Source organism: Mandrillus leucophaeus, unplaced genomic scaffold (genome assembly GCF_000951045.1).
Source record: "Mandrillus leucophaeus isolate KB7577 unplaced genomic scaffold, Mleu.le_1.0 Scaffold79, whole genome shotgun sequence".
Classification (NCBI taxonomy): domain Eukaryota; kingdom Metazoa; phylum Chordata; class Mammalia; order Primates; family Cercopithecidae; genus Mandrillus; species Mandrillus leucophaeus.
This window is the reverse complement of record NW_012108585.1, coordinates 3,974,167-4,001,123: the sequence shown is the minus strand read 5'-3', so window position 1 is coordinate 4,001,123 and position 26,957 is coordinate 3,974,167. Positions and strand designations below refer to the sequence as shown.

General features: G+C 48.6%; 1 protein-coding gene across 2 annotated transcripts in view; it reads right to left on the bottom strand.

Annotated features, from left to right (window-relative positions):
* Positions 1–26,957, bottom strand: part of PRMT8 (protein arginine methyltransferase 8) — a 216,041-nt gene that overhangs the window by 40,828 nt on the left and 148,256 nt on the right. For both annotated transcript variants that reach the window (XM_011967174.1, XM_011967173.1), the window contains exons 2-4: positions 19,873–20,058; positions 10,539–10,694; positions 6,911–6,974 (exon numbers count right to left, since the gene is read on the bottom strand). In XM_011967174.1, coding sequence (XP_011822564.1) covers positions 6,911–6,974; positions 10,539–10,694; positions 19,873–19,953 — 301 coding nt within the window. In that variant the 5' untranslated portion in view covers positions 19,954–20,058. The remainder of the gene's footprint in view (positions 1–6,910; positions 6,975–10,538; positions 10,695–19,872; positions 20,059–26,957) is intronic.

Below are 26,957 nucleotides of genomic sequence, written 5' to 3'. Positions count from 1 at the left end.
GGAGGGTGCCCAGGTGGGACGCTGCCCAGCAAGGGTGTCAGATCCCAGCACGGGGTGACAGACATCTGCCTGGGGCAGGAGGTGGTGACAATGGGAGATTGGTTACATTCAGGGGTATGTAAACATATTATAAATGAGTAGTAAGCCAACATATTACCAATAATGAGAGTCTGGCTTTTCTGCTGGAGAAAGGAGTTAGAAATGTGGAAAGGGAGGAAATGAGAGGAAACTCCATGGTACTGGTTAACACTGGAGTGAGTTAATCATGTAAGTTCCTACTTGATTGACAATACGTGTAAATAGATACAGTAATCGAGACCATCCTGGCTAACACAGTGAAACCCCATCTCTACTAAAAACACAAAAAAATTAGCCGGGTGTGGTGGCGGGCGCCTGTAGTCCCAGCTACTCGGGAGGCTGAGGCAGGAGAATGGCGTAAGCCCAGGCCGAGATCGCGCCACTGCACTCCAGGCTGGGTGACAGAGCGAGACTCTGTCTCTAAAAAAAGGAAAAAAAAATAGATACAGTAATAAAGATTGTGTAAATGTGTCCACTCACACAGAGACACACACTCCCCAGCTTTCCCCAGTGAAACAGCCTGGGAGCATCAACATTCTAAAATCAATGAGCATCTAGCCCCCACCTTAGTATCTAAATGCTGTGGTCCACTAATTGGAATCAGGCAGAAATGACTGATTCTAGAACAGAGGCGTGGAGACACAAGACAAGCCTGGAATGTCTTGGCTGGAAAGTAAGGAGGCTTGGGAAAAGGGAAAGAGGCATTTCAAAGGGACACAGAAGCCAGCTGGAAGGGCATCAGTGACGAAATCAGGGACAATTTGAGTATCGAAGCCAGTAGTGATAACAGCTGTAATCTATTAAATAAAATAGGAATCTATAGTGAAATGAATGGACAGATCAGTAGATGGATGAACGCTAGCTGGCTGATTGGATGGATGGATGGATGGACAGAAAGATAGCTAGATTAGATAGATGAGATAGCTAGGATAGATAGATAGATAGATAGATAGATAGATAGATAGATAGATAGATAGATTGATAGATTAGATAGACAAGATACAGAAAGAGAGAGAGAGAGCGCTGGATTAGTTAGGTAGGTAAGTAGATAGGTAGCTAGCTAGCTAGCTAGATAGATAGATAGACAGACAGACAGATAGATAGATAAGGTAGGTAGGCAGGCAGACAGACCAACAGACAGATGGATGGACTGACGGATGGATGGATAGATAGATAGATAGATAGATAGATAGATAGATAGATAGATAGATAGATAGATAGATAGATTAGATAGACAAGATAGAGAGAGATGGATTAGTTAGGTAGGTAAGTAGGTAAGTAGATAGATAGATAGCTGGATAGATAGATAGATAGATAGATAGATAGATAGATAGATAGATAGATAGATAGACAGATAGATAGATAAGGTAGGTAGGCAGGCAGACAGACCAACAGACAGATGGATGGACTGACGGACAGATGGACAGATAAATAGATAGATAGATAGATAGATAGATAGATAGATAGATAGATAGATAGATAAGATAGACAAGATAGAGAGAGAGAGAGATGGATTAGTTAGGTAGGTAAGTAGGTAGGTAGGTAGATAGATAGATAGATAGACAGACAGATAGATAGATAGGTAAGGTAGGTAGGCAGGCAGACAGACCAACAGACAAATGGATGGACACTGACGGACAGATGGACGGATGGATAGATAGATAGATAGATAGATAGACAGACAGACAGACAGATAGATAGATAGATAGATAGATAGATAGATAGATAGATAGATGTTAGTTTGATGAGGAATGAAATATTTACATGGTGTCAAAGTACCTCCCCCAGAAAATCTTACTAATTACAAAGGGAAAAGAGCAGCTTTCCCAGCGGACACTGCCTTCCCCAAGTGGTCTAAGTGATGCTATCTGTAACGAGACAGGCCGAAATTGCATGCAATGAGAACACAGCATCCTGTCTGTGATATTTCTACCCAAGATGCAGAACCTGAATTCAATCGTGAGGAAGCATCGCACAATCTCAAACTGGGGAACATCCTAAAAACACTGGCCTGTAGATCTTCCAGTGTGTCAAGACCATGAAAGTCAAGGAAAGTCTGAGTCGGCCAGCTTGAAGGGAACCAGTCACAACAACTAAATGCAACGTGTCATTCTGAACGAAATCCTCGTGCTACAAATGATGTTACTGAGACAATTGACAAAACATGAAAAGGATCCGGGCATTAGGTAATGATGACGTGTTACTTTCCTGACGTTGATGGTTGCATGTGGCTTGTAGAAAATGTCCTCGATGGTTTGAAATGCACTTTAATGTATTCAGGGATGACGGAGCATCACATCAACCACTTACTCTCAAAGGATTCCATAAAAAACCCAGCTGTATGTGCGCTTTTTCTGTACGTTGAGTATTTCAAAGGTTAAAACGAAGAAGGGAAAAGGGAGGAGAAGGGGAGGAGAAGGAAGGGGAGGAAAGGGAGAGCCCTATGGTGTGAAGCAAAGCAGGATGATGAGGGGGCTGTGTGGTTCCTTTCCCGGCAAGCAGGTAGGAGATGCCTCAGCTGGAGTTAGCCACCTCCCCTGCCGGCCCGCCCCACACTCTGCTATGAATGGCTGCAGGGTAGTAGCCCCTGCAAGCCTGGGGAGGAGGGACACCAGGGAGGCTGTGTTTCCAGAGCCCCAGACACTTACTGGGGTGGGCTGGCACTGAGAAGGAGATGAAGAGTCAGAGGCTGGGTCAGAGGTCAGGAATTATGGCGCAGATGAAACCTGTGCAGAGGGAGGGGAATGGTCGAGGTGTTGTTTGAAAGCCCCTCAGGGTTCAGGGATGAGACTCAGGACCACTGAGAGGACATCTGATCCTGCTGTGCCCGCACACAGCCTCCCCTCCCAACAGACTTTCAGGCTCAGCAGCACTCCTGGTGCTTCTGCATCCACATAAACACACCTTAGCAAAGGGCACCGAAACAAAGCCCAGGCTCAGTCAGCCACCTCTCCTAGCCTCAGTTTCCACACCTGTTAATGGGGAAAACCATTTGCCCTATTTCACAGGCTGGGGAGAAGGATGCCAGGCTGTGTCACCCTCACAGAGAAAGAATCGACCAGTTTTCTTTATCCATCTTTAGTAAGCAGATAGGGAGCCCGGGTCAAGCACTTCTCTGAGGAGGGCGCAGAATAGACCCAGCTCTGCTTGGTGAGCCAAGAGAGGCTGGACACCAAGCCAGAAGTCAAGGGGTCTGAGCAGCATTCCCCTACTTGGGCCTCAGGATCGCAGCTCCACTTGTGGCCACTACAGATGTTGCCCGCCCATTGCCCCAGCCTTTGTCACAACCACCACTGCCCTTCCCCACTTCCTTCCTGGCCCAGCTTAGATCCCACGGTCCATCACTGTTGTCAACTTCTGGCTCCCCCTCCCTCCGCTGCATGCTCCCAGCAAAGCCCTGATCCAGGCAACCTTCCTCTCCAACCGCACCCAAGCTCCTGAGAGTGGTAAGACAAAGATCACACAACAGGGAGGATGGGACACACTGCGCCTCTATGGTCATGCATCTCTACAGGCATCAGACGGCGTCGCAGCAGTCCTCACTCCCCCAGCCTGTCTGCTGCCCTCCCTCCTTCCCTCCCATTCCAGGACTCACTTCCCTTCACCTTCTGTCTTTTTGACATGCAACTGCCTCATTCTTCACTGAGCAAATGAAAGCAGCAAAACTGAGGCTTCCCGCCACTGGCACCTCCATCTGGACCCACACTCCCCACTTTCCCCCACTTCTATAGCTAAACTATCCCTACCCTAAGGCAAAGGCCGCCACTCCACCTCTGCAAGGCAAAGAACGCCCCACCACCTGTGCAAGGCAAAGGCCACCCCTCCACCTGTGCCAGCAAAGACCACCCATCCACCTAGGCAGGGCAAAGGCCACCCCTCCACCTGTGCTCTGGAACCCACCCCCGACACACACATCTTTGCTGCTGAATTTACTTTTTCCTGCATCTGCAATTTTTCTCTGTCCCTCTACTACACCAGTGAATCACATACACATTTTCATATCTCCTATTCTTAAAAAAAAAAAAATTCTTCCCTTGATGCCACCTTCCTTTACGGCTACTGTTCCATTTTTCTATTCCCATCATTTCTGGTCCTTGCCTCACAGTCCCTCCTGAACCTACTCTGAATAGATTTCTCTCCCAGCCCCACATTGAGCCTGTGCTTGTTAAGAACACTGGTAACCTCCGTGTGGCCAGAGTCAATGGTGGTCACTTCTCTGTTCTTACCAGAGCTGATCCCTCCACATTCCCTAGAGTTGAGCTTGCCGCCTCCCTGGGCTTCATGGTCCTCCTCTCTCCTGAATGCCCTTCAACCTCACCAACTGCATCTTCTCTGCCTCTTTGCTGCCCTTCTCCCCTGCTTGACCTCTGAATGTTGCATTGTAGTGCCCTAGAGCCCCATCTTTGGTCCATTTCTTTCTTCTAGCTACACACCATCCCTAAGTGACCACATCCTGTGGCTTCAAATACTACCTATAGGTTGATGACGCCCAAGTGGAGGCCTCCTGGTCTGGCTCTTCCTGAAATTCTAGACTCACATATCCAAATCTGACTCAACGCATCTACCTGGATGTCCGACGGGCATCTCGGACCTAACGCATGCAAAAAGGAGCTCTTGATTTCCTTCTCACTCCTGCCACCCCTATGAGTACTTTGCCTCCATCCACCCACCATCCACCCAGTTGCCCAAGTCAAAAACAATCCTTGCTTCTCTCTTTTTTCTCATCCCCACACTCAATCCATCTTCAGGTCCTGTGCCTCCATCTCCAAGCATATTCCACAGGGGTCACTTCTCTTCATCTCCACTGCCGCCCCAGTCCCTGCTGCAGCCCCTCTCACTGGAGCACTGCAATAGCTTCTTCCCTTCTGTCTGCCCACACTCTTCCTGCTTGCAATGTATTCCAATCCATCCTCCATAGAGAAGCCATCTCCCTTGCTTGAAATCCTCCAACAGACTGCAGCACCTGGAGCATAAAATCTAACCTTGTTTTCCTGGTTACAAATCCTATGTAATCTGGTCCCCTCCTCCCTCTCTGATCCCTGTGTTTCCATGCTCTGGTTACGTGGCATGATCTTCTTTGTGTTTCTGGGGCATGCCAAGCTCAGTCCATCCCGGAGGCCTTTGTACTGGCTGTAACTTCTGTCGGAGATTCTCTTCCCCTCAACTTTGTCAGCCTGGCTCCTGCCTGTCATTCAGATCTGAGCTTCACTGTGACCTGCTCAGAGAGCAGCTAACCTAACGCAGCCATGGGGTCTCTCTCCATTCTGCCAGCTGACTTTGTGATCTGCAAAGCACTTATCACCACCTGATATTTTTCTTTGAGTGTCTGCTCTTTATTTATTATCTGTAACCCCTGCCCCTAAATGGAATGTCGATTCCATGAGGTCAGGGACTTTACCTGTCTGGTTCCCTGCTCTGTCCCCACAACCTGGTTCATGGTGGTTTGCAGAGAAGTTTGTTGAGTCAGTAAGGCTCCTGCCTTTGCAAAGAGTCTGCAGCAAGTGGGTCAAGCACCAGACAGGACAGGTGGCAGGGCTGAAGCCACACGGACACAGTTTTGTAGTGGTGTGTGCAGGCAGGTACCACCTGGGCCTGGGGACTCAGGTCAGACCCAGAGGGGTGACAGGGCAGCAGGCACCCTCTAGGAGGGCAGAGGAATTCTGGCAGATCAGCAGGGAGCATGGCAAGGGCTGCATCCATAGGGCAGAGGGTCACACAGCACAGACAGGGGAGGCTGAGCTGACTCCTCGGTGCCTGGGATTTGACAAAGCCCACCTGCCGGACCTCCCTGCCCAGGCTCCCTCAGGAGGGACACTGAAATCAGATTCCTTCTCAACCTCACCTCTTTTTCCCCTGCCCCAGACCCCTCAAGGGAACGTCCTTCCCTCCCAGATCCAGCCTTCCCACCTTTCAGAACTCTGCAGTGAGCTCTGTCTTTTGGAGCTGACCCTTTGCAAGTCCTCTGCTGCAGACGGCCTCTGTCCCACTGCTCCTGCCAGCCCTGTCTGGCTCCAGCTGTCTCTCTGTATTGCAACTTTCTGTCTACCAGTTCCTCTCCCAGCCTCACTGCAGCCCCAGCGCAGTAGGACAGGATGCCCACACAGAGCTGGTACCCTGTCTGCCTTTCCGATGCTCTCCCCAGCACTGAGTACAGGGCCGGGGACTGCTTCTAATCCTGCTGTCAGATGCAAGCTCCAAGGACGTCTCCTGATCAGGGACCCTTGTGGGTCTGTTTCCAAGATGGGCTCCAGAGAGGAGGGGCTGGGAAATGTCTCTGTCCATGGGAAAGGTGGGAGGGGAGGAAGGGAAGGGACACCCCTCTGTATAATCAGACTTCAGCTGAAGAAGGGCCTACTCCCAAAAGCAGCCTCATTCCCAAAAAAGCCCAGCAGTAACAGGGCTTGTGGGCAGTGGAGGACCACATCCTGGGGTCTGCCAGGATGCCCCTGGGCAGATGGCAGGGAAAGATTGGGCTGGGGCTCAGGGAGAGGGAAGAGGAGGAAGAGGAGGAGGAGGAGAAATGTGGCCATTTTGCAGAACGCAATAGGTTGCCCACAGCTGGGGACAAGCAAAGAGTATGGCAACTCAGGATTTAGCCACAAGCAGGACTTGCCAAAAACTGCGAGGAGACGGCTGCGATCCTTAGCTTGCCTGGTGGGGGGTGGGAACATCAGCACCCATGGCCGCAATCCTGCTGGCAGGGGCCTCAGCTGGGTGTACCACCTCCCCAAGTCCAAGTGCTCTCTGCTCCTCCCGCTGTGCCATCCCAACAAGCAAGTGTGAGCCTCCCGTCCCCTCCACCCAGGAGAAAATACTCAGAGGTAGGTCTTACTGTTGTCCAGGTGGTTGGCCTTAATGATCTTCTCTGAGTAGTCAGAAATACTGGAGCATTCGATCTGGAAAGGGCACAGGACAAAGGAGCAAGGCGTCAAAAAAAAAAATCACGGCAACACCGATGCAATGGATAGAGACACTGAGTCCCAGACAGGGGTGGTGACTTGCCCATGGCTGCATCACAACTTTGCGGCAGATTCAAAACTGAAATGCAGCCCTCCCACCTCCAGGCCAGCGGCTTTCCATGAAATTGGGCTGCCTTTGCAAAAAGCCTGAGATCCAGCCGCCCCCTGTGATGGAGGGATTGATCTCTGTGCTGGAGACTCAGAAGGGGCTGGCAGACCTCATGCTCCTGGCCAGCAGAGAATGGCAGGAGGCAGCACGTCCTCACTCTGTGGGGGACCTAGGTAGGCAGATCCAAGCCAGAGTGGCGACCCTCCCTCGACATGATCCTCCCCACCGCAGCCCAGCCCTTCCAGGGTAAACGAGCCGCGTGCCAGGACGGGACCATCTGGAAAAAGCCAGGTCAGGACCTCACGGCTGGTTTAAGATCTTTCTCTTCCCCTCCCACCCCCTACATTAGCTCTCGCCGCTTCATCTTTGAAAGAAATTATTCCTTTTAATCCAGACGTCTTTCCAGGCTCTCCAGACCTCCTAAGCAAAGGGCCAAGGTACTTGAGAGATGAGTGGACCTTCCCTGAGAGCAGGCCCTCGTGGGAATGGTTGGAAGCCAAGCTCCAGCCCAGGGTTAGCATCTCAGGCACACTGCCAGGGGTTCTGGACACGGAGGGGCAGCTGCCGAGAGCCGTCCTCACCTCCGGAGCTGGCCCTCTTACGGAGGCTGGCCTGTGCTGAGGTCCTGGGCTCTACTCACCTCCACACCTGGGGGCCCCTCAGACTACCCCCGGGCCTCGGGCAGGGACCATTCCCTTGAGAAGTACTCGCAAAGGGGCACTGAGGGAGTTTCTGACGCCTCTGGCCACGCCTTGAGGAAGGGTGAGGGCACCTACGGGGTCAGAAGGGGTCACTTGGTTAGAGCTGCATCCAAGGAGCCGACTCCGGCCAAGCTGCAGGACCCAGGAGAACCAGCCCTTTCCCGGGCTGCCAGGTCCCGGGCCTTCAGGCCGCACTGTCTGTGGGGGTGGGATTCCCTCCTCTTCTTCTCCCCCTCTGGCCATGTCATCATCTGATTTGCAAGAGGTGACCACGTTGAGTGATGAGGAGCATGAGACCTGGAGCCGGCAGCCCGGATTTATGCCTGGCCTCTGCCCTTCCTAACTGCGCCTCAGTGTCCTCCCGAGAGAAGCCGAAGCCCCCGATGCACGCGACTGTGTGAGGGTGAACGCAGCCGAAGCTTGCTCAACCCTCAGAGTGCGGGGCGGAGTCCTTCCCGCCTTGTTTTCCTTTCTTCCATCTTCTCCTCTTCCATTTCTTTCCTCTTCTGTCTTTACCACCTCTCTTTACTTTCCTGATTTTTTTTTTTTTTTTTTTTTTTTTTTTTTTGAGACAAAGTCTCGCTTTGCTGCCCAGGCTGGAGTGCAATGACACGATCTGGACTCACTGCAACCTCTGCCTCCTGGGTTAAAGCGATTCTCCGGTCTCAGTCTCCCAAGTAGCTGGAATTACAGGCGCCCGCCACCATGCCCGGCTAATTTTTGTATTTTTAGTAGAGACAGGGTTTCGCCATGTTGGCCAGGCTGGTCTTGAACTCCTGACCTCAGGTGATCCGCCCACCTCTGCCGATTCTTTTCTTTCGTGCTTTCTACTTTGTCTTCTTTCTGCTTTTCCAAGCCCCTCTCCCATTTCTCTAGCTTTTCTCTGCACCTTTCTCTCTCTCTCTCTCTCCTCTCCATTGCTCTTGTCACATCTGTCTCTTTGTGCCCGTCTCCACTCTGGGACGATGGTCTTCCTCCCTCCCTCTCTCTCTGTCTCTCTCTCCCGCCATCTCATCTCCCCACTGGAGGACAGCAGTGGGTGGAAGGGGGTCTGGAACAGGAGAAACTGCGAAATGAGCCATCCGGAAAGGAGCCCAGCTAAATGTGGTGGAGCCATTTATAAAAGAGCTGTTAGAGAAAAGGGCGGGAGGCAGACAGATCGCGCCAAGTCACCGCAGCTGGAAGGCGCCAAGTGGGAGCCTCCTTCTGACAGCTCCTTGGCTGGAGCCCCCGGATGACTCAGGCGCCAGGGACACCATGCTCAGCCCTGTCCCCCACCAAGGCCGGCGCTGAGACGGGGCCTCCGTGCTGGAAAAGAAAGCACGTGGGGGTCACCAGAGGCCTCAAGTCCAGCTCTGATGCCCTGTGACCTCACTAAGACCCTTGCCCGAGGTCTCCATCCTGGAGAACCAGCAGTTATACCAGTGTTGATGACATGACCTGCCCGGCAGCTGGGTGGGCCCCTGCCCTTAGCAAGTGACTCGGCTGAGAACGTCACAGCTTTTCCTGGTCAAAGTTGTACCGGAGGCAGCTTGAGGGCAGCCCAAGCTTCCAGAAGACCCTGGGCAGTCGTGGCCCAAGGGTTTTCCAAGTCAGGCTTGGAGGAGGAATGCTGCCCTGCTGGGCGACTTAGGAGCAGGCCCCTGGAGGCAGCAGGTGGCCGGGGGGATCTAGCCAACCTGGGAGTCAGTGGGTGGGGGAGTCTCCAGGGCTGGCTATGGGATGGCTCAACCAAATGCATGGGAGCAAAGACCCACTAAATGCTGCTCAGGTCGCTGCGGCCTCTGCAAAGGGGCCGGCTCACATACAGGCTGGGAATCTCATTGTGGTTTGCCTTTCATTTTGACCAAGATGAATGCTTGTGCTCCAGCCCTGGGCCCACTGCATTTTTCAAATGTCAGCCAGCATCTCGCAGCTCTTCTTTTTTAGTTTCTTTCCAGCTCTGGACCCTCCCAGGCCCTCTGTCATCAGGCTGTGCAAAGCTGCCTTGGGAGAGCCGGGGCATAGGTAGGACGCTTCCCAGAGGGTCAGCCTCCACATCTAGCCTGGAAATGCTGCCACAGCCAAAGCAACAGAATTTAAGTTGACCGACCAATTTGCCTTTTAAAGAAAACAAGAAGGAGATTTTCCCATTATCTCTAGGGCCCCATCTCAACTATAATAATAAAAGCCCAGCATTTGCCATATGCTGGGCACTGTTTTAAGCAGTTCACATGTGTATTAAACTCATTTAATCCTCACAAGCACCCTATGGGCAAGGGACTGCTATTATGTTCATTTTATAGATGGAGAAAAAGTGAGGTACAGGGAAGTGAATAGTCCAAGGTCACACGTCTAGTGAATGGAAATGCAGAGATTCAAACCAGAGCTCCCCCACGTAACCACCTGCACTGCCTCTGAAGCTGACCTTGGGGTTAAGCACTGAAAGGTCATGATGACATTGGAATGGCCTCAGGAAAGCCACAATTCCTCCGCAAATGTCAGTGGTCACAAGGATCCAGGAGCCATGTGCAGGGGACAGGCAGCCTGCCCTCCTTCCTGAGAATCACACCTGATTTCTTCTATTCCTCGAAGGTGTGACCCAGCAAAAGAGATGGACCAAATTTTGTACTTCTAGGAGGGCAGGTGGAGGCAGAGGGCAAGGGGCTGGCTCTGTGGAAGCCAGTGTGTGGGAGGAAGTGGCGTGCTCACCCCAAACACCTTCTTGGCCCCTGCCTTGGCAGCGAACATGGAAAGGATCCCAGTACCACTCCCCACGTCCAGTACCACTTTGTCCTTGAACACGTGCTTGTTGTGGTACATGGAGTTCCGGTAAGTGAGCGTCCGCACCTCATCCTTCAGCATTTCCTGTGGTGGAAGGAAAAGAAACATCAGTGAACTCAAGATACCTGGGAGTACACCATGGCTATGGGCCCCTGGACCACCCCTGGTGACCCTTCAGGAGACCCAATAATATCATCAGGCAGAGCCACAGAGGACAACAGTGGGGCAGCTGGGCCAAGTGCTACCAGCATCATTCCAAACTTCCCCTGCCTTAAAACTCTACTCAGAAAGATAGCTATGCACCATTAGAAGAGAAACTCATGTCCAGACCCGGGAAAGCTCCAATTTACTAAAGGACCAAAGGAAAGATCAGTACAACACACCATAAGAGATTTAAGTTAAACCCGAAGCAGAACTTTCTGTCATGGTGAGAGAATTGTCATTGAACAAGTCATTCAAAGAGGTTTTTGTGAGCGTATATTTTGTTTTGTTTGCTTTTTTTTTTAAGACTAGAAAATGTGTTTCTCTGTCCAGCATAAGGGATTTTTAGTGAGAGAGAAACAAGGTTACTTGTTACAATGGACTCTGACCCAAGGAGAAGATGCTAATTCTGTGTATGGTAGTGAGGTAGGGATCTTTGGCCATTCAACGTATCAGCAAACGCTTTTAACTAATTTATCATCAAAAGTATTGGGGTGATTTTTTTTTTAGAAATCAACACTATTAAAGTATAATTTGCACACAACAAAAAGCCCAGGTTTTAAGCTTCTGGATCAGTAAAAGGGCTTTGACAAATGTACACCTGTGTAAGCACCACCATAACCAAAGTCTAGAACATTTCTATAACCCCAGAAAGTCCTTCGTGCCCTTTTGTAGTCAAATTTCAGCTTCACCCAAGATGACAAATGATCTGATTTCTATCACCAAAGCTTCCTTCTGCCTATTTTAGAACTTTATATAAATTGTGCAACAAAAAGTTTTTGAGATTCATGTATGCTATTACACAGATCCGAGGTTTGTTCTTTTGTTATTGTTGTTGTATGGTATTCCATTGTATGACCATATCACAATGTATTTTTCCATTCACTTGTTTGTGGGATATCAGGATTGCTTCCAGTTGTTTGCTATTTATTCATAATAGCAAAGGATATGTTTTCATTTCCCTTGAGTAGACACCTAGAAGTAAGTTTGCTGGGTCTTAGGGTAGGTACACGTTTAACTTCATAAGAAATTGCCAGAGAGTTTTCCAAACTAGTTGTACCATTTTACACTCCAACCAACAATGTGAGAGAGTTCAAGGTGCTTCACAGCCAGGCAACTTAGCGTTATCCATCTTTTAATTTAGCCATTCTAGTGGATGCAAACTGATGTCTCATTGCAATTTTAATTGCATTTCCGTGATGATTACTGAAGTAGATAATTTTTTTCATGTGCTTATTGGCTATTCATATATATCATCTTTTGTAAAGTGCTTATTCAAGTCCTCTGTTCATTTTTGTCTTGAGCTGTTTGTCTTGTTCTTACAGAATTGCAGGAGTTTATACATTCTGGAAGCCAGTCCTTCATCAGACATACTGCATATATATTGTGAATGTCTTCTCCCAATCTGAGATTTGCCTTTTAATTTTCTTTTTTTTCTTTTTTTTTAAAGCGGTTTTTAATTTTGATAAAGACCAGTTTTTCCATTTTTTCATTTATGATTGGTGCTTTCTGTGCCATGTCTGATCTTTGTCTACCCAGGTCACAAAGACACTCTCCTTTGTTTCTTACCAGAGGCTTTATGGCTGTGGCTTTTACACATCAAATTAATTTCTGTGTATACTGTAAGTTAGGGGTGTGAGCTCATTTTTTCCTGCAAATAAATGGTCCAAGCACCATTTCCTCCATTGATTACCTTGTCACCTTTACCAAAAATCAATTGACTCCACATGTGTGGCCTCTCTGATCTATTCCGCTGATATACAAAGTCAACACTGACTTGACTGCTGCACCTTCTTATTAACTTTGAAATAAAATAGTGAGAGTCTGCCAGTGTAGTTCTTTAACAAGATTATTTTTTGTTTTTGTAGGCCCTTTGCATTTCCGTATAAATTTTAGAATCAACTTATTAATTCACACAGAATAGCCTCCTGGCATCTATCAGAATTGCATTAAATCTATAGATCAATTTGGGGAGATCTGACATCTTAGCAATTTTGAGTTTTATAATCCAAGAACATATTGCAGCTCTCCATTTATGTAGATCTTTCATTTATCTCTGGAATGTTGTATAGATTTTGGTATAAAGGTCTTACATTTCCATTAAATTGTTTTATTTGGTTTTTCAAAAAATTTTATCTTTTTATTTATTTTGAGACTGGGTTATGAGACTGACTAATTTTTGTATTTTGGGGGTAGAGATGGTGTTTTACCATGTTGCTCAGGCCGGTCTTGAACTCCTGGGCTCAAGCAATCTGCCCACCTTGGCCTCCCAAAGTGCTGGGATTACAGGTGTGAGCCACCATGCCTGGCCCCATTCAACTACTTTATTTTGTGATGCTGTATATGGTCTTTAAAAATTTTTGTTTTGCAATGGGTTGGTGTATACATGACCTCGTATTTTGCAGCCTTGCTCCCTTCACATATTAATTCCAGTAACTTTTTTTTTTTTTTGAGATTTCTTTATTTTTCTATGTAAGAAATCTTGTCACTTGTGAATAAAGACAATTTCACTTCTTTTTTCCTATCTGTATGCCTTTTATTTTTTGGTTCTTTCCTCTTGCTTTATTGCCCTGGCAAAGACTGCCAGTAAAATGTTGAATAGAATTACAGAGGACAGACATCCTTCCTTTGTTCCAATAATATATCCATTAAGTATAATTTAGACTTTCTATAAATGTCTTTTATCAGACTGAAGAAGTTCCCTTCTATTTTTAACTTGGTGAGAGATTTTACCATGAATTGGTATTTAATTTTGTCACATGCTTTTTCATTTATTTAGATGGTATATGACTTTTCTCCTTTATTTTGTTAATGAGGTGAACTTCACAGATCGGTTTTTAATGTTAAATGAACAGTTTGTCATGATGTATTACCCTTTTAAAATATTACTGGGTTATTTTTTGCTAATATTTTGTTGCATATTCATAATTATGAGAAACATAGATCTGTAACTTTGTCTTACCTTTTCTTTCATAATCAAAGTTATACTGGGCTCATCACATAAGTTAGGAAGTGTTCCCTGCTCATATATTTTCTGCAAAAGTTTGTTAAGTTTATTTCTTCTTTAAATGTTTACTATAATTCACCAGTAAAACCATATATGCCTGGAGTTCTCTTATAGGAAGTTTTATATGAATTCAATTTCCCTAATTAGTAAAGGGCTATTTTAGTTTTCAACGCATTTTATGTTGGTTTTGACAAGGTATTTTTTCAAGGCATGTATCCATTTTATGTAAAATGTCAAATTTATCAGCATGACATTGTCGTAATATTCTCCCATTGCCTGTTGAGTATCTGCATGATCGTCATGAGGTCCTTGCTTCCATTTATGGTATTACAATTTGTGTTTTCTCTTTTTTTCTTGATTAGTCTAGCTAGATATTATCAATTTAATTAGTCTTTTCAAAAGGCAACTTTTGGCTTTGTTGATTTTCTCCACTGTTTGGTTACTATTTCATTGACTTCTGCTTTCATCTTAATTATTTCCTTTCTTCCACTTACTTGAGTTTGATTTATTCTTTCTCTAGCTTCATAAGGTAGAAGCTTTGATCATTGATTTTATGCCTTTTTTTTCCAACATAAGCATTTGAAGCTATAATTTTCCCTCTAAATATTGCTTGAACTTCCGCCCCCAAATTTTAATATGTTGTTATTTTCACTATCATTTCGTTTGGGATAGTTTCTCTTTCCTTCTGTGACCTCTTCTCTGACCCATCAGCTATTTAGCAGAGTGCTGCCTACTTTCCAGTTATTTGGAGATTTTCTGGATAGTTGATTGTTTTCAGTTTCTAATTCAAATCATTGTGATCAAAAAACATACTCTGCATGATTTAATCTTTGTTTTGTGACCCAGCAGAGGATCTATCTAGTGAATGTTCCCACGTGCACTTGAAAAGAACATGTCTTCTGTAGTTTGGGGATGAAATGTTCTAAAAATGTCAATTAGCTCATGTTGTTTGATTGCATTATTCAAATTTTCTACATTCTTACTGGTTTTTTTTTTTGTGTGTGTGTGCATTTGTGTGATCACTTACCAAGAGAGAAGTGTTAAAAATATTCAACTATGAGTGGGGATTTGCCTTTTTCTTCCTTTTTGTTCTGTAGGTTTGGCCTCATGGTTTCTGGAGTTTCTGTGTACCACCTTGGGAGGCTTTGTAACGTGTCACCTTAGCCAGGTGTTGCTACATTTCCCAAATTCGCTTTCTCTTATGTTTCCAGTTAGGGCGTCACAGAGGAGATTCAGGTGAGATACGGATGGTGAAAAGGAGGCAAGAACCATTCTGAGATTCAGGTGAGATACGGACGGTGAAAAGGAGGCAAGAACCATTCTGAAGCCCAGCCATCACTTCCTGTGCTGCCCCGGGGCTGATGTCCTTGATCTTATTAGAAGTTGAATAAGGTGAGGGTTTGGCTGGATTGAGTTCAATTCTGGCTTTACATACTTTGAAGGTGAGCCGAAGCCTTTCCCTTTAGGAGATCTCGGACCAAAGACGACAAGACAGATGGTATATCCAGAACCAGGCATGGGGCATGGCACATAACAGGTGCTCAGTAAGCCAGAAAACCATGCAGCACAGTGGTTAAACACACAGACTCTAGAGCATTCAAGTCCCAGATTCCCGCATTCAGATCACACCTCCACTGTTTGTGAGCTCTCCGACCCAGACCAGCTTTCAGCTGTCTGTGCCTCAGTTCCCTCATCTGGAAACTGGTAATAACATCACCTGCTTCCTAGGGTTTGTTATGATGATTACACAAATGTAGTAAGTTTCCCAAAAATGCTAGTTCTGGCTCTTTGTGATAACTACAACCCTTTTCTTCATCCATGCAAGGAAATAGCTGAAGTGAGCAGGGAATGGAGGCAAAATAATGACAAAGGCTGCAGAGATGTTTCAATCACAACCACGATTACAAGTCTGAACTGCCTTTAGTGGATGGAAGTGGATTGGCTGAGTACCTGTTTGTCCAAACTGCACCATTTTGTAAGCTCCCAGCTATTTTGAAGACCTTGGTCAAAGTGAAACATTTCACGGGGGTTCGGGCCACGAGAGACATCCTGCCTAACCACTTGACTGCAAGGCAGACAAAGGCCCAACTAAAGAAACATCCCTATCGTATCTTGCTGGACAAGGGTCCAAGGAACACTAGGACGACATTCTGCCAGAACAAGGGCCAGGACCGCCTCATCACGGGAACACTTTAATATCCTGCCGGGCAGAGAGCCAAACTGCCCAGACCCCTCCCGCCCATACCTGTAAGTACCCCCAGCCTGTAAGTAGCGGGGAGCTCTGACATTAGGCCGGTTCCCCACTTCTGTAGATTTTAGGCTGTACATAAAGCCTGTATTTGCTGTCGAACTGCACTCTTTCTGTGGGTGTGTCTTTCTTTAACCCTTGCCTTCCCTTCAAAACCTAACAGAGCCTATGTTTGCTAATGGGAAGGCCCCCCAGCGGCCACCCTTTGGTTGATTGCCTTTGTCGCTTTTTTGGCCGATTCTCCTTTACTGAAGGTCCCAGACCCCAGGAGTTAGGTTGGAAGGTACAAGTTCTGGGAGAACAGAAGTTGTGACTTAGCAAGGCTTCCCCTACCTGACTTGCCAAAAGAAGAGATCGTCTCTCCCCTTCCTGGGAGAATAACCCAAAGAACTCCCAAGACACTTCAGACAGGAACATGCCACCCTGTTGCAGACAGTTCCCAGCCTCTAGCTGTGGATTCATGTGTGTCCCAGCTTTCCTACCTATTGAATACATGATGGCCCCTTGACGAATTGTTGGGAAATGAGGCCCGGAAGAGTCTGTTTCAACAGAACCTGCAGCAAGAGCATCAAAGGGAGGGAGCCGGCCGGGAGTGGGACTGGCACCCAGAGCTCAGGGTGCTGCAGGGACAGCCGCATTGGCACGTTCTTCTCGTGGCTGAGGCACCAAGCCCAGCGCCGACTGTTAGAGAGGCTGAGATTTCAGAACTGGGATCTAGGGGGTCATGGAGCCTACCACCTCCTCTCTAGGTGGTGGCCTCAGGAAGCAGACATCTTCCACTCCAGCTCCTGTTCAAGATCCCATTCTTCTCAGAGAGGCCTAAATTGGAAGGCCAGGGTCTTCCTCTCGCTGGCCCCTGCCCTCTGGAGGCTGGGAACATGTTGGAGCCATGAAAGGAACCATGGGATGAGAACAGAAATGTCCAGAGTCACCCCCTGCTGTCTCTCCAGCCCCAACAGTCCCCTGTACTCAGCACTTCTTGTTTGTATTTACAGACTAATCAAACCCAATCCATCCGCACCGTGTTTCCTCAACACTCACTGATGGCTATTAATCAGCAGGCCAGTGGTGCTGCTCCCCACTGTGTGAGCGTCTTGTTAATGATGGGGAGAAGACTGCCAAATGACCAGCGTGGCTCCAGATGGACAGAGAAATATGGGTCTTGCCCAGACCAAGGAGGCAAGGGCATCACCACCATCCCTTTGGCATGGAACAGAGATCCCTGGTGCTTGATAACAAGAACTGGGTGGACCTTCTCTCTGCAAAGAACAGTGTTAAGAGTTCTTCCACGTGCCCCCCACCTCCCTTCGTGCAGATGATCTGGGAAACTGAAAACAGGGTAAAAGGAGACCTCGGTGGGGAGGGAAGGTTACCTAGCTGTTCCTGCATTAAAGGACCTATGAGATGGTCTATAGCAGCGGCAGGAGGGATTTAAGCTAGATGTCCAGAAGTATTTCCCGATGAGAAGGCTGCTAAGCACTCTCCCAGGACAGGAATGTGATCTATGACTCGCAGATCTTCTACTCTAAGTCCCCTGCTCAACTTGCTCTATGTTTATATACATGCATGCACAAGCTTGACTTTCGCATCAGTACACACCATTGAGGGAACCTGGTCTAGTATTTATTTGGTGAAACTTGGTGTCCTCTCCCCTGGGTGCTGGGTCATGCTGCTGACCGGGCATCGCCTGAACTAGCTGGATTAGCACACATGTCAACAAGCCTTTGCTATCCAGACAATGTGCCAAGCTGTAGGTAACAGGCTGGGGACGCCAAGTCCCAAAGGAATTATCAAGATCAGTAATAGCCTAGTGGAGCACACTCTAAATGCCAAAGGTGTGGTTCAGCAGGAACCTAGCAACTCAAAGGGAGGTGTCCAAGAAGCCGATCACGGAGGCTCCGAGCGAGGAGGGAGCTTGCAGACCCGGCTTGAGGTGCACGTCATAGTTGTTTGGTTTCTAATGGAGGAGTTTTGGGCAGGCCCAAGAGGAGGCATTTTGGGGTCCCTGGAACTGCTCTCTTGTCTCCAGAATCTGTCCTGAAATGGGTACCCAGAGCCACAGGTTTGTTAGAACTTGTCACATGGAGAACATGTAGGGACAAGGTCTTGAGGAAGGGGCGTTCGCAGAGTCTCTTTTGCCCCCCAGAGCCTCTCACAGGCCAAGGACAGGGCTCCGGGAATCCCTACCCCAGTGGAAAGCAGGGTCAAGGAAGGTATAAGAGTTCACCCATCGGCCCTGAGATGGCATTTTATCTCCCAAGAGCTGCAGGCTCCGCTGCCCAGGCCCTCCTAGGCCAGGACCTTCTGCACTGAACACAGGCCCCAGTCCTCCTCCCCTGCAGGCCCAGGCTTAAGGGTTTTACATAGTGAGCAGTTCTCAGGGACCCAAACCTTGAGCCTCCCTGGATTAAATGAGGCTGAGTCCCTGAGTCTAGAAGTAACTGAGGGGCCTCCTTCCACCCTCTACCTCCATGTGGGGCTGCGGAAAAACCAGCAGGAACAAACACGGCAATTTAATTTTTACGGTTTCCATATGGAAAGAAAGGAAATTTGTTTTAAGGGCTGTGTGGCATGATGGTTAGGAACAATAGGTGAAGGTTTGATTGCTAGCTCAACCATCTACTAGCCTGTGGCCTTTCACACACACAAAAAAAAAAAAAAGAAAGAAAGAAAAACAACAACAGGGATGAATGAGGGTTGATTTGATTCTTTAGGGCCTAAATCATCTAGAGAATGGGGACAAGCAATAACACCAACCTCACAGGGTTGACCTGAAGAATAAACGAACCAATAATATAAAATGCTTGGAATAACACCAGCGTGTAGTAAGCGCTAAAAAGAAAGAAACAAACAAACAAAGAGCTGGCTATTATTACTCAACACCCTTCCGGCAATGGCAGGGTCATCATTTCCACAGAGGAAGAGATTACAGCAGTGCGTACGTGGAAGGAAGATCTTCAAGACTTGTTTTGAAAACAGATTTGCATAGCAGGCAAACTTTTGTTCCTTTTTCAATGTTTTTTTTTACACTGTAAGAGGATCAGGGACATAGTTTCTTCATAGAGTTTACATGAAATGATATGTATAATGTGCTTAGAACTGTGCCTGACACTTAGCAAGCACTCAGTAAATGCTACTTGTTTATTTGGGGTGGCTGGAGAGAGTGCTGGAGATTATAACGAAAGATATACAGTAGGGGCACCATTAGGCCCCCACTATAGACAGGATGCCTCTTCTTAGGAGGCTCTGTTCTGTTCCATAGGCAACATTAGTCTTCCCTGCTATGGTGTAAGACTGGCATTTAGACATAAGAATTTCCAGACAATCAATCAGGGTGTCAGACCTGGGCCAAGATCCCAAGAAAGCTTCCTGCAGCTCTTCCTCCGGAGGTGCTCATTGGTCTAAAGAATGCACATCGTGACCCCTGAAAGGTCCTTGCTGCCTCAGGACTCTGACTGCAAGCATTTGAGCTCCTGGTCCAAAGACCAGCGCTATCCAGCCCACACTGGATGAGCTGGGTTTATGGCTGGGGAGAGACACGGGAGCTGGAATGTAAAACAAACGGACCGCAAGCACCTCATGTGCTGTCTCTGGCCGTGGAGCTTACAGACACACACTTTCGCCTGCTCCCCTGCTGCAGGCCTGGCCTGGCCTCCCCAGGATTGGAGAAAGGGTCAGAGGACTCAGGGACACTGGGAGCACTCACTTTACCATGGTAAGGAGTTGAACGCACTATGCTGCCTCTGAAAACAATGTAACAGCAGAGTCAAACTCGCCCCATTAACCACCCACTCGGGACACTTTACCTCGTGGATCCCAAAGTGGGCGTAGGAGTCGAAGTAATAATCTCTCGAGGTCATCTCCTCCGGGTTCAGCAGCTTGGACATCTTGCCCCGTCCCGGGCAACTGGGTTGAGTGGACACATGATGGACGCATTGCACTGGCTTAGCAGGAACGATGGGCTGAGGGGGCTGGGAGGGGGGGCTGTTCACCTGAGGGGAAGAGAAGGGGGTCTGGTGTTAGGAGAGACAATGAGGTCCTGCCCTTGGGGCTTGTGGTCCTCTTTCCTTCCCCCTCCCTGAGCCCGGCCTCAGGCAGCCACAGCAGCCCTTCCTGAAAGACAGGCAGGTGAGCCCTTCCAGCTCCCGGCTGCCGGGCTCACAGCTGTGATCTGCCCAGAGCTGGCAGGCCACTGAGGAGCCACGCAGATCCAGATTTCACCCACTTTCAGCTCTTATGAGCTACTTGACCTGAGCAAATGCAGGCCTCAGTTTCCATATCTGTGAAATGGGGAAAACAGTACCTTCCTTTGGAGGCAAATAGGAAACATTCAGTAAAGGGAAATGCACAGCACAGCATGGTGCCTGAGAGTGTAGATTCCGGAGCTGAATCCCAGCTCTGCCATTTCCTAGCTATACAACTTTGGGCAAACTTATGCACTGCTCAGTGCCTCAGTTTCCTTGTCTCTAAAATGGGAATAAAATAGTCCCTGCCTCCCAGAGTTGTCCTGAGGATTAGACAAGTTTGTATTTCAAAGTGCTTAGAAAAGGGCCAGGTATATAATAAGAGTTTGTTAGAGGAAACGAAGTCCCACCTGCGTCCTCAGGAATGTGAACCCATGGGCTTCTCTTCACTCAGCAGGCAGCATCAAGCTACAAGAGGATATGGCCGCCAAGATGCAGATGTCTTAGGTGCTGGTGTCTCCTACCTGTTGTCTTGCCCCCTAGTTTCTGATTCACAGTTCTACCCTGAATTCAGCACTGTGGATACCCACACTGATGGCCTCCACATGACCAATTCTTGCTATTTCTGGGTGCCCCAATCCTGAGGCCCAGCCCAGCTCTATACCCACTGCTGCTGCCCATCACTGTCGGTTCCCTGGTCCTCCACAGGCTAGGAGGAGCAGGGAGGAGGAGATGGGGATCCACAGAGCTTCTGGAGCCCAGAGACAGCAATTGGAGCCCAGAAGCTCAAACGCTGCAACAGAAGCAGTTAGGCCAGGAGACCTCCTCTGCCTGGAGTGCAGAAGACCCAGATGTGCAAGGCACAGTGAAGGCCTCAAAGCTGGGTAGAATTAGAAAAATCAGAAAAGGAGTATTATCTAGTAGTCAGTCCTCTAGGACTGGGAATCTGGGCTTCTGGGTCCTATCCTGGCTCTAGGAACATTGAAAATAGGTTCTAGGAGGCAGATAGCAAAGTGGCTGAAAGTACAGACCTGGAGCCACTGCCTGACTCTGAAACCCAGCACTTGTTGGCTGTGTGACCTTGGGCAATCAGTTGTCATCACTGTGCCTCAGCTTTTCCTCCTGTAGAGAACGCAAATCATAATCAAACCTACCTGGAAAATGTGTCCACACGTTTGGAGGAGTTAATATATGGAAAGACGTTAGAACAGGCTGGCACATAGTAACTGCTTATTATCATTACATAAATCATGTCCTTATTCTACATCTTGATTTTCTTGTCCGTGAGCTGGGTCAGCTCAGACTTACTGTCTCCTTTCTAGCAAGGGAAACAGGGGGATCCTAGGACACAGCGAGATCAAAAAAGTCAAGTGATTTCATCCCCTCCGTGAAATCATTCAGCACAGCCCCCAGACTGTCCTGTGTCCAGGGCTGCAGGGGGGTGAGCTGGGGGCAGTGGGATGGTCCCATTTTCCCAGTGTATCTAGGCTACCGCCCTTGAGAAATAAACACACTTCCCAGTTTAGCAACATCAGATTTCAGGTCGGTGAGATCCCGGGCGGGCTGGCAGAGGCAAGTGGGGCTGCCTCATTAGAATGCAGCAGGTGTGCCCACCCTCAGCTTGGGATGTTGGTCACGGTCTCTGAGAGGCTATAAATAGACTGTGTCAATTGCACACTCCTGTGCAGGCTGCAGAATCACCTCTAAAGCCGACGAAGGCTCTGTGCGTGAAGCTGACCCCAATATTGACTCCATTTAAATATGTTAAGGAGAGGATAAAGTCCTAGCTGGTCTGGGCATTGTGCACGGTCAAGGTCACAGGGGCCTCCCGCACCCCTTAGCTGTCACTCCACTCTGGTTCCAAGGCTCCCTTTTCCATGTGCTTCCTGAGACTCCACAGGCTAAGACTCCCAGGAGGCTGGGAGTGGGTGGGAAGCAGCCGTGGCCCGTGATCCCTGAACATTCAGCTACATGGGGTGATGCTTTTAATTCCACAACTGCCTACTGAGAGTCTGTAACAGCAAGGCACCATGCAGGTCCTGTGGAAGAAACAGACGTATGGGAACTGCCCTCCCAGGACCCTGTTTTCTAGATTCTAAGACCCTTATTGTCTCTGATGGATGCTGGAATAAGGTTTGTTCTACCAGGGAAGTTCAAGCAAATTGTTCTGGAGGTTCACAGGAAAGAGAATTCACTTTAATGCAGAGAGTCAGGAAGCCCTCGGATGGCAGGAGGTGGGGTGAGGTGGGAGCTTTTTGAACAGATTTTGGCAGGTGGAGGAAGGGACGGCTTGAGCAACAGAGGCGGGAGAGCAGTGAGTTTGTTTGGGAGCAGCTTGACTGAGATAGTGAGAGAGTCAGTTGAAAGGAAATTATGGCCAGGCTAAGAGGTTGTAATTAAATACAAAAGACAACGGGGAGCTATTGCCAGTTTGTAACCAGGGAACCAGCTACTTCTGTGCTCGGGCTCTTCTTTAGGAAGATAAATGTGATAGCAGCACACAGGAGGGGCCAAGGAAAATAAGGGAACGGAAGAGAAACAAGGTATGAACGTTGGAGGCTATTTTCAAAGTCCAGTCAAGAAATAACGAGAGCTTGAACTACTGGGGTGTCCGAGGGGCTGCCTGACAGAGAAAGTGCAGAAATAGACTTTACAGGCTTTGGCAACTGACAAAATGTAGGGGAAGAGAGAGGAGCTGGAATCAAAGATGACTTCAACATTTCAAGCCTGGGTGACTAGGGAAATGGTGGTGACATTAACAAAAATAAGCCAGTCAGCAGGCAGAGCAGGTTGGGGTGGGGGGAAATAATGAATTTCAATTTGGATATGCAGAGTTTGAAATGTCGTTGAGTCATATAAGAAAAGATGTCTAGCAAGAAGACATTAATGCAGTTCCAGACAATAAATATCATAAACAAAATTAAAAGGCAAATGATAAACCGAGAAGTACATTTTAACATATATGGCAGACAAAGGTTAATGCCCTTCATACGTAGAGAGCTCTTACAAGCCAATACAAAAATAGATGAACACCCACAATGTAATATTGGGGAAAGGATTTGAGAGTCTGTTCACATGAGGCAAGTACATGTGAAATACAAATGGCAAGTTAATGTGCAGGAACAATGTTTCACCTCCCTCGAAATCAGGTAAATTCAAATTAAAATAAAAAACTTACAGCTTTTAAATACCAGATAAGCTCTTCTCCCACCAAAACTACCAAAGCTCTGCATATGTAAGAGCTGCAGAGAAACTGGTTCTTTCACACGTTTCTAGCGGGAATGAAAATAGGTCAAGACTTTTAGAAAGGCCGTGTGGTAAAATGTACTTAAAGTGTTAAAGAGCACAAACCCATTCACCCAGCAATTAAAGTTTCGTGGACTTTATCATAAGGAGACAATCATGGATAATCACGATGATGTACCTGTTAAGAATTTCATGACAGTGCTGTCCTCAGTGACAAAAGGTAGGAGTCAACTTAAATGTTCCACGAAGTGAAACACTAAACTGTGGTGTAGCCACACGACGGAATACTATGCAGCTGTTAAAGGTATTATGGGAAGAGTGTTTGATAACACAAAAATATGATCGTGACAAATTGTTCTGCCACTTCCAAGCTGCCCTTCCTCCGAGGATGTGTGGCCCGAGCATCGCACTCCAGTGTCCAAGCAAGGGCTCTGGAACAAAGTCAACCTCCATCCAGCCTGGCTGGGGCCCTCCGAACTTCAGCCACCGGGGAGGACACTGCTCGAGAAGCTGTGCAGATCACCTCACCGCTGGGGCTGAAGAAGGCTCTGTGCGTGAAGCTGACCCCAGTATTGACTCCATTTAAATATATTAAGGAGAGCAAAAAGTCCTAGCTGGCTTGGGCATTGTGCACGGTCAAGGTCCCAGGGGTCTCCAGGACCCGTAAGCTGTCATTCAACTCTGATTCCAAGGTTCCCTTTTCCATGGGGCTCCCTCAGACTTTCCCCAACAGCCAACTTGTGAAGCGTCTGCCGCGTGCCACGCAGGAGGCAAAAGGATGCATGGATTTGGGGGCATTCATTTCAACAGCCACAGGTCATGGGGACAAATAAATGACTGGCCCAGACGCTGGTCCACAGCCTGGCACTCTGCCCATTGACTGACAGGCGTGCCATCTCCCTGAAGGCTGGGAGTGGGTGGGAAGCAGCCGTGGCCTGTGATCCCTGAACATTCAGCTACATGGGGTGATGCTTTTAAATTCCACAATTACCTACTGACTTCTACAACAGCGGGGCACTGTGCCAGCCCTGTGAAAGAAACAAGAGACATATGGGCATTCTATGGATCCCATGCAGGCAAATTGGAACCCTTATAGGAATCCAGATGCATCTCCGAGAGATACAGATGATTGTTCAGCTGCAACTGAAGGGTCTTGAGACTTGAGGAGCACAGGGGATGGGTCTTGGGAGATGACAGTGGTCTCCTCCATAAAGTCAGAAGGCTCAACTCCTCCCTAAGCCACACTGGGCAAGCAGAATCTCTGAGTGAAGGTAACTTGCAAACTCCAATCTTGTACACATAGGCTGAGAAGTCAGCAAAAGGATTTGGAATCACACTCGGATGGGCAGCTGGACTCTCAACGTCAGCACCTTGGTCTGCCCATGGCTGCGGCTATCTCAGCTCCAATTCGCTCCCTGTGCCCAAGTCCCTCCCCACTGGACATTCCAGTGCCCCCAGTCACCTCCAGGGTGACTGTGCCCACATCACCCTGGAGGTCTGGCCCTGCCTGCTCTGCCCTGGAGTCGGTTCTGGTACCTGTTTCTGCACCATTGCCTCCAACCTTGTCCTGCCGGGTTCTTGGGCCCCAGAGCAGAGAAAGCGCCCTGCCTTGCTGTTTCCCCACCTCCACCCAAGGGCCCAGGCCCAGGGCCCTGCTACTTGCTGGAGGTCTCCTGATGTTGTCTGCCTCCCTGAGATGCTGAGAATTACCCTCCACTGTCAATACTTGTGATTTGCCTTCCGCTCTCCACGCCAGCAGCTGATCAGGACTCCCCCAACACAGTGTTCTACCTCCGGACTGGCCTTACCCAGGGCAGCTTCAGCAGCTTTTCTCCCTACTAAATAAAGTGCGATCGTCTTAATCTACCCACTCTATTAGGGTGAACAGGCCCTGGCCCCACTAAATGCAGAGATGGAAGGTTGTGGAAGCAGCAGAGCTGGAGACAGGAGGAACCTGGCTTCCTGACGAAGGGGCATGTGAGCTTGCGAGCTGGTCCTTAAAGGGCGGGTCGGATTTCCACAAGCAGGGGTGGGGATTCGGGGGAGCATGTGTGACCTAACCCACATCCCTTGAAAATGCAGGTAGATGGCAGATGGTGATGATGGTGGTGAGACCTAACATTGACTAAGGGCCCACTGCACCCCAGGCACTGCTCCAAGCACTTCACAGATAGACACCATCTCATGACATCCTCGTAGTAACTGACATTTACAGATAAGGAAACTAAAGCTCACAACGTCCAGTCATTTGCCAGGGCCCAGAGATAGCAAGCAGCACAGCCAAGATGTCAACCAGTATCTGTTTTATGCCAAAACCTGTGCTCTTGAAACTGATGCCATGGTTAGCTCAGTTCAGCCCAACCAAGCTTAACTGAGCTACTGCCAGGAGCCAGGCCCTGTGCTCAGAAAAGGGTAACACAGCTGGCCCAGGCAGAAAACCCAGTCTTGAGGGCAGAAAGTCAGTCAACAGGCAATAACTAGACAGAGGAGAGCGCTTCTGTGGAGGTAGGCACAGGCAGGCACCTCTGCAAGGTGACAGAGTTTAAAGAGAGCAGACAATAGGTGTCAGGGTGCAGATGGAGAGACTGAGGCCCACAGAAGGAAAGGAATTTGTTTAGGCTCATCTAGGGGAATCTAGGTCCAGAGGTGGATCTGGAACTGGAACCTCCAAGAGAATAGGAAAGAGGTGGTGGAGGAGAGGAGAAAGAAGCTTTAAGGGAGGAGAGTGAAGGTGCTGGACATCTAAAGCAAGGAGGCAGCCTGCAGAGGGCAGAGGGAAGCCAGCGCTCTCTGCACCAGGCAGCCAAAGCGAACCTAAGCCCTTTGGGCTATAAATGGCTCCTGCTGGCACCAGCCCAAGCTTTAAAATGATTTTCCTGAGAACAAGCGGCTCCACTAGAGGAGCCAGATCCTGCTCTGTTCTCCAAATGTCAAGAGAGCTTTTTCTAACCTGAGTCGTCTGTCCTCAGCAGCCACCTGCCTGGCCTGGAGGGCCCATGGAGGGAAGAAAGAGGATCGCCGTGGGAGGGGACACAGTAGGGGTGGCCGGAGGAGGCTTCCAGCCTGGGCCTCACCCCACTCTTTTGCCCACCGCCTTCACCTTCTTCCCTCCTTGCCCATCTTCGCGCCAGCCCCTCGGCCCAGTGTCGCCCTTAGGTACTCACCACACCTCTCTTCAACCTGTGTTTACTCACCAGGCTGTGATCTAAGCTGTGGCTCCTGTTGAGGATAATCACACAAAGGGTTAGCTCTTCTAGCACCATCTGCCTGCCTTTAGATAGGGGCCAGAGGTTTGCAGAAAAAAAGAACATTCTTATGTGAAATGTCGGGCAGCAGCAAGACAAGCAAGGGCTCTGCTGGGCATTGGGACCTCTCCTATCGCCTAAGAAAGCAAAAGTACAGCTTTATTGTCTGCCTTTGGCCAGGATGGCCCTACATCCCCCCTCTCTCTACTCTCCTGC